This window comes from Culex quinquefasciatus, chromosome 1 (genome assembly GCF_015732765.1).
Source record: "Culex quinquefasciatus strain JHB chromosome 1, VPISU_Cqui_1.0_pri_paternal, whole genome shotgun sequence".
Classification (NCBI taxonomy): domain Eukaryota; kingdom Metazoa; phylum Arthropoda; class Insecta; order Diptera; family Culicidae; genus Culex; species Culex quinquefasciatus.
The window spans coordinates 61,420,183-61,432,078 of NC_051861.1; the positions used below are offsets into that span (position 1 = coordinate 61,420,183).

Below are 11,896 nucleotides of genomic sequence, written 5' to 3' on the forward strand. Positions count from 1 at the left end.
AAAAAAGTTTGTTTTTCAATTTGTGGCACGCCACATTTTAATTTCATGGGAAGCACAGGTTCAATCTAGATGACATTTATATGTAACGCGCAAAAAATAAAATAAAAATAGTTTTAGATGGGCAAAAGAATAGTCAGTTCATGAAATGTATTGTTTTTTTAAATGAAAATGCTGATAAGTCAACATTCGGTGTACGATAGAAATAAATGCCTTTCAATTGAAAATATTTTAATCAATCTATTGATCCTTTCACTGTAACATGGATTTTGCCCGCAGTTCTCTCTCGCACTTTTGACAACAAGAATTCACAAAACTAGGCAACCGCTCGTTGTTTATTTACATTTCCAGTCGCAGTTTCCACCAAACTGGACTTTCGCACTTCAAAACTGCGAGTGACAGCTGGAAAACAAGCGATTAACCTCGGCTCGCTTTGATCATTTTTGAGGTAATTCAAAACTTCTCAAGCCAGTCTGACAAGTCGCAATAGTGCGATCAGTAGCAATAATTTAGTGCAAAGTCCGAGTTAGTGGGAATTGCGCAATATCAATGCAATTTACAATTATTTCTGAAATTGATTTAATTCTTTTTATTTTTTTCAACTCAAATTATAATACTTCTCATTTTCTTCTCAAAAGTAAGGACTGGTTTAGGTTGACAGCAGCGGCCATGTTGAAAGTGGTTTAGTTTGACAATAGGTTTTTTCTCTTTGTTTATCCCATCCCAGGTTGGCACATATATATTATTCATTAAAAATCAGCCCTCTGCCACTGCCGCCATGTTTATGAAACCAAAATATTCGATGACGAACATCAAGAAAACAAAGAAGAAAACGAAGGTGTCAACTGTCAGATTTTGAATAATAAAAAGTTTACAGACGTAAATTATGTTGTTGTTACACTTGCCGCATGTCCAGGACTCTTTTAAGAATGTTCCTTCCGAGTGGATTCCAAAACATTCTCGATCCCCGGTCCCAGATTCCTTAAAATTGGTTGATCCTTTCTTTGCTTTTGTGGAAGGATCTTCACTTACTCCACGTAGCTTCCTGACGAATTCTTGCTTCGAAACAACAAGAACCAGTTCCGGTTCCGGTCTTCGGAAGAGGTAAAATTTATTCTGCTTCTCCGGTTGCTCATCCCGCCAGCCAACCCAAGAGCTCCTTCGATTCCGGCCTCATACACACACGATATACGTTCGGAAATATGCCCAAGATAAACAGGACCACTCGCGTAACCATTTAAACCGAATTTTGTAATAAGTTTTACACTCAAATATTATTTTTGGATAACTTTTTCCACGTTTGCCATTTCGCTATTTTGATGTAAACAATAAGAAGACACCATTACTTCTTCTTCCAAAGCTTTGTTTATGGTGGGCTCTTCACATATACTAATGCACACACTCTATCCAATACTTTGGATGTGGGCTCTTCACACATACTAATGCTTGGGCTCTTCGAGGTTTTGGTGACTGTCAAACGTTCTAGACATTTACAGTGGTGCCAGAGGGCTGTTAAAAATGTAAAATGATTTTTAAAAACATGGAAAACAAATCAAAACAATTATGAAAATTCAAGATAAGTGCATCCCTTAACTAGGATTTTTTTTAAATAAGTTTAAATGATTTTTATTTCGCATCAGCAGGTTAGGCGGAAAGTACTAGAAGTCTTCACCGTGTTCCGGAACGTACGCAGTATGACGCAGTCTTCTTCCGGCTTAAAATCTTGTTTCTCAGTGGCATCTTCTTCACCACTTTGTTTCACTCACTCGGTTCTCGTCGACCAACCTGACCAGCAAAGCCTCCGCACTCCAACTTAAACCGCAATTTGCGCCCAATCCTAACGTTCAACCGCCTTCACTAGTCTCGTCTTTTCACCCAGCTTCCAAGCACCATTTCACATTTTTGATCACCAACTGAACGTCAACAAGCCTTTTTCCATCTGTCACTGTCAAACAAAACGCACCCTCCAGAATGCACAGGGCAGTTCCATCAAAGTGCACAGTGCGCATTTCGACTGAAGTTCCCCGTTTCGAGCAGTGGTGGCGCTGTCGGCAGTGTCCCTTGACGTTTACAAGGGGGAATCGGCAAGTGGCAATTCTACCTATCTCTATTCTATGGTAATACTACAGTCAATTTAATCATGCACGGCTTCGTCGCGTTGCTTCTGCCGTGGTTTTAAATATGAAAAATATAAATCATGCATCTTTTACACTGTACAGTCACAAGTATATGTTTAATACAAAAAAACTAACTCTATTTGATTCACCCGCAATACCTTTCGGGGTATATCGTAGGGTTCTACCTCTCCTACTAACATTGAGTCCAAAACCTCCCTACAAACATCTATACCACTAAGGTGACGTAGGGGTCCCTGCGCACTTTAGATAGGTGTTTACTAACATTCCTTCATTTCCCCGAGGATAGCTTGGACCCGGCGTGGACCCCCTTATGCCCTGGGCTGTATTACACACTCATCAAAAGATGAAGACATGGTATCTCCCGTGTTGGATTATTGTTCCGGATGAGGGTCTAACACAACCAGACCAAACAGTGGGATAAGCGTTGTGGAGCCTTCCGGTGGTGGGGCGTCCTCCAAATGCTAATGCTAATGCTAATTATTTGTTGAAATTCGTGTAAATTTCAATTGTGAGATTGTTGCTGCGGATGACAACTGAAAACAAAACAATCAGATCAGTTCGTTCTTGTTTGGTGGCAAGTTAAGTAAAGGTTTGGTGCTTGATTTTGTTGTTTACATTGATAACCAGAGTGCAATGAACAAAAACAATGACTTCGTATCCCAGGTAGTTGTTCGGTAACTGGGCGTTGTTTAACTGGGCTGCTTTTAAACTGGGCGCTCGATAACTGGGCCGTAGCCCAGTTAAAAGCAGACAAACGTCAAAAACCCAAAACAAACCGAAATGGACGAGGGGTTGGTAGATGCAAAAATCACGTTGAATAACTAAAAAAACTTTTTTTAAGCATTTAACTCATTTCAAGTTACAATTAGAGAAAAATAAGAAGTAAACATCCGGGACCGTGGTGTAGGGGTAAGCGTGATTGCCTCTCACCCAGTCGGCCTGGGTTCGATCCCAAACGGTCCCGGTGGCATTTTTCGAGACGAGATTTGTCTGATCACGCCTTCCGTCGGACGGGGAAGTAAATGTTGGCCCCGGTCTAACCTAAAGGTTAGGTCGATAGCTCAGTCCAGGTGTAGGAGTCGTCTCCCTGGGTCCTGTCTCGGTGGAGTCGCTGGTAGGCAGTTGGACAAATAATCCAAAGGTCGTCAGTTCGAATCCCGGGGTGGATGGAAGCTTAGGTGTAAAAAGAGGTTTGCAATTGCCTCAACAATCAAGCCTTCGAACACCTAGTTTCGAGTAGGAATCTCGCAATCGAGAACGGCAAGGCAATGCTGTAGAGCGAATAATTTGATTTTTGAAGAAGTAAACATGGTAAACAAATATGAGCAACATTAGTTTTTATGTTTCATCAGGAAAAAAATATGCATCGGTGGTCCCCTCGTAATTTTTCGTTCAGCCCAGTTAGCGAGCAGCATTCGATAACTGGGCCCAACTGGGCCCAGTTACCGAACAACTACTGTATGTGTAGAAACTGTGATTAAGTCTTAAGCGATGATCCAGCAAGTGCAGTGAGGACGTAGAAACGGGATTTTCATGTTAATCGGAATCTGTCACTCTCTCTGCCGTATCCAGAACAGTTGTTTCCAGGGTCCTGCTGTCTTTTGAACTTCCAACATATACCTGAAGTTGTTGGCCAACAAAAAAAGGTAAGGTGGAAGGATAGCGGAAGCTTGAAAAACAATAAACTTTTCACAATCTTACAGATTGCGGGTGACCAATTCGCTTTCAAAACAAAACTTTTTTGATAAGTTGCTAGAGTGAGCTGTTTGTACATGATAATCATATTGCACACTTTGCACCAAATTCTCCACCCTTGCCAATAATATCTGCACACCAAATATTTGCACACTTGAAATTCTACCCCTTCTACCCCCCCCCCCCCCGCTCGCCTAGAGTTGTGCGTGTCTCGACTGAGCTTTGTTGCTTTCGACCACTTTAGATCAGTTTCAAACTAGGGTGTGTGTCTTGAATAGTTTTTTTTCTGCTGTAGTTTGAGGTGTGAACTTTTGTATAGAGCTTTCCACAAGTTGCACGATTGTCTAAACATCGCTGCAATCTGCAATAAGATTGGCCCAGGAAAATGTAACCGGCAACAGGCTTACCCAGGTTTTTCGTGTCCACTACGATTTCTCAACCGTGGCTCGTCGACAGAAACCGGTTCCTTCCAACCCAGCGTTCTAAGAAAGCGGTGCTCTCTTGACAACATCCGCCTCAGCAATGTTTCCAAAAAGCCAGTGGCCGATCATAATTTGTCGATTATTCCGGATAGGCGCATTGGGATAAACCTGATTCTTATTTTAGTTTTTTCCTGTGCACCTGGTTGGAAGTTATAAATAGTTACATTAAAACTCTAATGAAATTTCCCTATTTTTGTAAATTTCTCTTACCACTCTTACCACTTACCAGCCATCATCACGCCCATCCCCAAGACATCCAACCCAGTTTTGCCGAAGGACTTTCGCCCCATTAGCGTCCTTCCTGTTATCTCGAAAGTTCTGGAGAAGATCTTGCTGGATCAGATAACCGACCACCTGGACAACCCAAATACCCGCTTACTGGCTCGTCACCAATCTGGTTATAAAAAAAGGATACGGCACCACAACAGCACTGGCAAAGGTTACGCACGATGTGCATAACAACCTTGACAACAACCGCTGCACAGTCATGGTTCTGGTGGACTTCTCGCTAGCGTTCAACTGTGTTAACCATCGCCTGCTGGGGCAGAAGCTCAACGACGAATTCCACTTTTCAAGATCGGCATGCAGACTTGTCTCGTCATTTCTCGGGCAAAGATCACAATCCGTGCGCCACCGGGATACCGTATCCTCGGTTCGTGCGGTCAACGACGGTACCCCCCAAGGCTCCTGCTTGAGCGCGCTCTTGTTCAGCCTGTCTATCAACAGTCTGCCCTCCGTTTTGCGGTGCAGCCATCAGTTGTACGCAGACGACCTGCAGATTTACACATCTGGGCCGGTGTCCGAAATCAACGAGTTGGTGAAAAAGATCAACGAGGACCTGGAAGCCATTACACGCTGGGCAAACGCGAACTATCTTCATCCTAACCCGAAGAAGACACAGGCCGTCATCTTTTGCCGAACAGGGATAGTGGAACCGCAGGAGGAAATCACGTTCAGTGGAGAGATCGTACAGTTGTCGAGTACGGTTACCAACCTCGGCCTCCAGATGGACAAGAATATGACGTGGGCACCTCAAGTAAACGGCGTGGTGCAGAAAGCCTTCAATACTCTGAGGACATTCCGGCGCTTCGCGGCGGTTCTCTCCACTGGGACTCGGCGGAAGCTGGTGCAAGCCGTTGTGATGCCCATATTCACGTACTGTGACGTCGTGAGACAACTGTCGCAGTTCGGAACAGCATCCTTGGACACGACCTATTGGCCAACTACCACCTACGTACCTGCTGCTTCATTAAGCGAGGGTGCGACGGCGACCTGCCTGAGTATCTTCAAGAACATCTAGTGCACGGCCAGCAGCAACGAACGCGGAACCTGATCGTCCCAAGACACACAACATCGAGTGGCAAGAGTGTGCTGACAGCTGGTGCTTCCTGCTGGAACAACCTCCCCGTGGACATTAAGCACAAACCTACTTTTTCTCAATTTAAAAGTGCTCTAAAGCGACACATTCAAGCTTAGAATTCAGTTAGATTCAGTTTTGAAATTTGTTAGTTTTTTTTTGCATCAAATGTAAATTTCCGGCTAGTTCCCTCCTTGACTTGATACATAGTTTAACTAACAAGTTATCGTACCCAATAAAACAACAAATTACAACAATTACAACATCGATGTTTTCTTTTGACAGAAGTAAACCCCTGAGACTGAAGCTGTATAACATTTTAGCGACGGTGAGTATAAAAATATGAGTACCCAAAATAAGGTTCATCTTGAATACTACAAGGTGAGTCAAAAAATACTTTTACCGCCTGAACTGTATACAACATTTTTTTTTCTTCAAACAATGCAAATATTTACTTCAAAGATTCAAGAAGTCAAAAACTAAAATTTTATCCTCTTCTAGTGTTGTACAGATTCTCAGTACAGTTCTTTAGTTTTTATTTAAAGAAACATGAATATACTCTTGAATTTGAAATTTTAAGCTCATTTCATTTTATATTATACACTACTTTTCATCATTGGATGTACCCACAAAGAAATAATATTTAAAATTATTTCAAATTATAACAACAAAGTCCTATTCCATCGACTTAAAAGATATCAGATAAAATGTTTCGGCAAAAATCCATTAAAATTTTCATTTCGAACACTACTGTGTATACGAATGTGAATCTCTTTTAATTTTTTTCAATTCAATTCGGTTTTATTAGTGAATAATCATGTAACAATCAGTTCATTCGCAGTACATAATAGAGTTTTGGAGTTCCTTTCAGCTGTGTGTTAAATCTCAATCCATTTTGGCACGATTATTGCTTATCACTTAGAGATTACCAAGAGTAAGAAAAAATTTAGAAAAAACTTACTGAAATTGCAAAGGAAAGAGGATAGAAATAGAAAAAGCTTAAACTAGATCACAGTTTTTTTTATCTATTGTAGATGTGCTTAATCATTAGCTCCCCGAGGGCCAGAAATTGCTCCGCCTTGTTACGGCAGGTCCGAAACCGCGTCATCATCTCACCCGCTAGAGCAAAGAACTCCGGCAAGGTGAAGAGATCTTCTCCGGTTACTTCTTGCTGGGCCGCATCACCGCTACCGGCAGCGACCACGCTGGCGAACGATCGCCCCCATCCAGGAGGGAACGCTGGGTTGTCCGCTGGAACCGTACGCTGTCCAGCTGCAGGAACGGTAGAGCTCGTATTCCGCTGAGAAGGGTGGGATGCTGCTGCTTTCTTCTTCCTCTTTTCCTTCTCCTCGAGGTAGGCCTTGCGCGCGACGCATCCGCGGTAATTACCGGTATGGTTGCCGTTACAGTTGGCGCACTTAATGCGCGCCTTGGTTTGCTCTGCCTTGTCCCCCAAGTCCGCCTTGCACGGCAGTGCACACTTCTCCGAGAGGTGTGTTTCACCGCACTTCACGCAGCGGGGCGGGAGGTTGCAGTTCCGCGAGCCGTGGCCGAACTTCTGGCAACGGTGGCATTGTGCTACGTCCATTGGGTTTTGGAGTAAAACCGCCAGTTTACCCAAAACCGTCCAACGCCTTAGTCCGACGCAGGTCTTGGATTTTGACGGTGCCGCGGTCGAAGTACAACAGGTACAGAGTGTGCGTACCTGTGACTGTTGTCTTGCGCGAGAGCACTTTTATCTCCCGTGGCGTTATTCCGGCACCCGAGAGGTGTCCCTTCAGGTCGGCGATTGGGCGGTCTTGGTAGCCCTGCAGGACTACCTTAACAGCGGTCTTCTCAACTGGATCGAATGTGTAGAACTTGAAGTTGCTACGCTTCAGTTCTTTCACCACCAGATCGAAATTCTTTTGGTGAAAGTAATCACTTGAACTTTCGATTTGCCAATTTTCAGACTATATTGGAGGCCTTCCAGCAACTCGTCAACATCGTCCGCCAACGTATCCAAAACAAAAATTGGAGGTGGTCGCCGTTCCTTCGGAAAATTAACTTTTTTTTGTCGTACTACCTTTTTTGCGTGCACGTCCATCGTCGTCGTCGTCATCGGTAGTGCTGCTACCGTCGGTGTTGTTGTTGTAGCTTTCCTCGTCACTCAGTCTCGCGAACTTGTTACTGGTGGGAATGTTGGCAGATGTTGATGCGCCACCGGTGGACAGATTGCCGGAAGTACCTGAACGGAGTCTGCTTCTTATAGGGCTGCGATCCTGGACACGGTAATTAGCGTGTAATAACTCCGGATTGAATCCATCAGCGCACACGCTCCCCTGCGCGATAGCGGACGACGCGGCGGCTTTGTTTTGTTTACCTTTTTGCACTCGGCCGGTAGACGAACTTCGCGGGTTTTTCGAGGCCGCACTCGAACTGCCACGGCCACGGCCGGCCTTCGGCATGCTGGCAAAGCAAACTCGCGGGTAATCACGGTCGATTGCGGCGGAAAATTCGAAAAAACTTTTAGAGCTCTGAGCACTTCACTGCTGCTTGCTCTGGAGGATACACGCAGAATGAATCTCTTTTAAACAGGCTATTTAACCCTATTTTTGTATTTTTTGCTTTTTGGGAATTTTTAAATTGCCTTATTTAAGGTTATTCTCTAATACCCAAAAAGAAAAATAAAAATGGTTTATAGGATCTTTTATAAAAGAAAATCCAGATCTGTTGAACTAGTTGAACTGAAAATCTCACTTTGCGGAGTTCGTTTTCGCACTTTTTTATACGATTTTTTCAGTTCGACTACGATTACTCAAAAAAGTGTCGTATGAAAAAGTGCGAAAAGGAACTCAGCCAAGTGCGATTTTCAGTTACTGTGTACAGAACTTTGCACGCAAAACGAACATTACGTATAAATTCCTAATTTTTAGGTATAATCGAACCTGACTGCAATAAGTTATTTTATTACTAATCGGCTATTAGTAATAAAATTACTAATAGCGTTTTAGTACGAGAATTCCTATATTTTAGGTATAATTGTAGAACCAATATACCTTAATTTTAGGTATTTTCTGGAAAAGTGAGGGGACCAAAATTACTTATATTTAGGTATAATCCAAGATGGCGGACCATGGTTATTCCTTATTTCTAGGTATAAATACCTAAATTTGAGGTATTTTCTGGAAAAGTGAGGGATCCAAAATTACTGATATTCAGGTATAATCCAAGATGGTGGACCATTATTATTCCTAATTTTTAGGAATAAATACCTAAATTTGAGGTATTTTCAGAAAAAGTGAGGGATCCAAAATTACTAATATTAAGGTATAATCCAAGATGGCGGACCATGATTATTCCTTATTTCTAGGTATATATACCTAAATTTGAGTTATTTTCTGGAAAAGTGAGGGATCCAAAATTACTGATATTTAGGTATAATCCAAGATAGCGGACCACTAGGGGTCGGACAGAACGGTCAATACATTATTAATGCATCAAAATACTTTGTTAACATATCGACATTTCGTCAATATATTAACTCGATCCCACCATGACCTTTAGAATCTTGGCGAGTTGAAATGTCATATTAAAATCAAAACAAAACAAATTTCTTGTTCACGGTTTCACTAAGTCGTTCCAAAAAAATGTAAAATACCGGAGAAACGGTGGCAGCGACTTCCAAACCGTTGGAAACATCCGGGGAAGGTGCATAGTGTTGATGGTGGGCACGTAACCTCCGCATCCGCCGCAAAAATGCAGTGTGGGAAATAAAGGGTTTTTGGCTTGAACAACGACAATGTTGCGAATCGAACCGCACATTGGTGTGAACACGAATTCCGTTGAAAAGTCAAGCATCGCCGTAGATTTTCAAACCGAGAACCATTTTTGAAGACTTCCGACAAAAAGTGAAAATTAACGTTCAATCAAGTTTTTTTTTGTTTACGTTTCGTTCCCGGCCAAGGATGCCAGATGCACAGATTTGTCTGTGTTTCACAGACATTTGGGCTTGTGTCATACATTTTTTGAAGTACACAGACTTTTAAAAAACTTCATTAAATTAATATTTTGTAAAATTTTTATCCAAAACTTATTTAGTTAGTTCTCAAATGCATAAAAACGCAATTGCTGATGGATTTCAATGACTGTAAATTGATATATTTGAATTTTAGACAAGTGCACAGACATACACAGACTTTTTTACAGACATTTTAAAAAACCATCTGGCATCCCTGTTCCCGGCAGATAGTATTCGGATCAAAATCTACCAGGCTTGGTTTGGTGTGTTGTTTATCCTAATACGGGGGAGTCGACTTACACCTGGAATGACTTAACGGCCTATCAACAACTAAGGCCGGGGCCGACGTTTAACTTCCCCATCCGATGGGAGGGTGATATGTCGAGTCCGAGTTGCCAGAACATCTCGGTGTTGATGATGCACTCCGTTGGCAAGATCGCAGATAGCATTCTGGTACACAAGTTTGGCTTCTTCTTCGGGGTCTCCCAAGATACCAAATTGCAAAATCTGGCTGGTCCACGGGTTGGAAGCACGTCGTCTGCATTGGCGAACGAAACATTCAACTCAAGTTCCAGTACGTTCGCCTTCTTCGAGAATTTGGTCTTCCTAGCCGAGCTCGTCGAAAAGCGAAATCACCTCAAGCTGAACGAATCATCGTCTTGGCGCGGTCGTGGCAAGAACCGGCAGTGACTGAATGTTCCTAAAATTCTTGGAATTGCCCAAATTATCTAGGGTAAATGCACTATCTTCGATAGACGAAATGCTCTTATCTTTCAATCTTAACAAAATAAAAATCTTGGTGAGAGTGGGTGGAGGGAGAGAGGGGGGGGGGGTTGTTTGGATGAGTTTATTCGATATCGACATACAATCATTGGAAATATAACACATATGCGATCAGCAGTCTCGTCTCCCAGGACTTTTACAGCAGCACAAAGTCGCTGATGTTCTTCATCGACTGGCACAGACTCCTCGCGGCGGCCGTCTTCCCGCTAGCAGACGAGGCGTTTGATTCGAACAAAAGCGAGAGCAGCTTGCGGAACTCATTGAGTTGGACCGGGTCGTTGCGGTCAATAGTGTCGTATAGTTTGGTTTTCGGGTTCCGGATGGCCGGGATAGTTGCCAGCAGGTCCGTTCAAGAGACCTCTTCGTATTCTTGCTTACGTAGAAGGTACTTGCAGTAGCGCAGTATGTTGTCCCGGGTTGGATTCCCAGCCGTTGCATCCAGAAAACGTCTAGCCAGGAGTTCTATAGTTCATGCCGAGATTGCCGCCGACGCGGGCACGGCATCAGTTTCTTCAGATTACAGTTGTTCCCGATCGAATACACGCATAATTTCCTTAAGGCCTGTGGAAACAATCAAAATGAGTTGATGTTCAGGTTCTTGTTACTTGTCATAGTCTGACGCATCCGTACCGACATTCTCCGGGCACCGTAGTCTTTGCTACGCTGGCTGCCAAAGATGTACTGCAGAGCTTCCTAGAGAGCCGCGACTGCGTAGCATGTTGTAATTGCGCAGGCTGGACAGAGTAAAGATCGAGTTCTCAATGCCAAGCAGTTCCAAGCACAAGATGCAAAAAGTTAAGCTTGGGCCCCACGACAGCAGCGGCACATTCGAGATAAATTTAATCGGCAGCAACTCGTCCGAGTTGGTGCAGTGTTTCAGGAGAAACGTTTCCGTTACTAAATTATCCTTCAGATAACTTTGAACAGAAGCACATTCCGGCTTGGTTTTGCTGCACCTTTTTCGAAGCGGCCGACCTGCGTGCTGAAGGCGCTTCTGGAAGTTTGATTGGTTCCGCTGGTTTGGTCTGGAATTTTCACTCGAAACGATTGAGTTGTTAAAGGCCGCCTTCTTCGGTATTCTTGTTGAGGTCGTAATTTCCACCGGAGAGATGGCACCTGTCGAATCAATAACAAATCGTGAAGATTAAAGCTTTTTCAGCAATCTAAATAAATTATAATACAGAACTTACCTGTTGTTGCGCACGAATAAAAAAACACATGTTTTTGTTTATAAACAATTAAGCTGTCAATTTTAACCGAGGTCAAAACTACACGGTGGGAACGCCGGCTCAACCTTTCGTTAAAGTATTGACGAAAATATCAAAACCGTCGTCAATAGATTGACGAATTGTTAACCCATTAATTCTGTCCAACCCCTAGGCGGACCATTATTATTCCTAATTTCTAGGTATAAATACCTAAATTTGAGGTATTTTCTGGAAAA

General features: G+C 43.0%; 1 protein-coding gene across 1 annotated transcript; it reads left to right on the forward strand.

The window, feature by feature from the left end:
* Positions 1–4,799: 4,799 nt before the first annotated feature.
* LOC119769902 lies at positions 4,800–5,612 on the forward strand. Its single transcript, XM_038263718.1, has one exon. The coding sequence runs from the start codon at positions 4,800–4,802 to the stop codon at positions 5,610–5,612; it is 813 nt and encodes a 270-aa protein (XP_038119646.1).
* Positions 5,613–11,896: the final 6,284 nt, after the last annotated feature.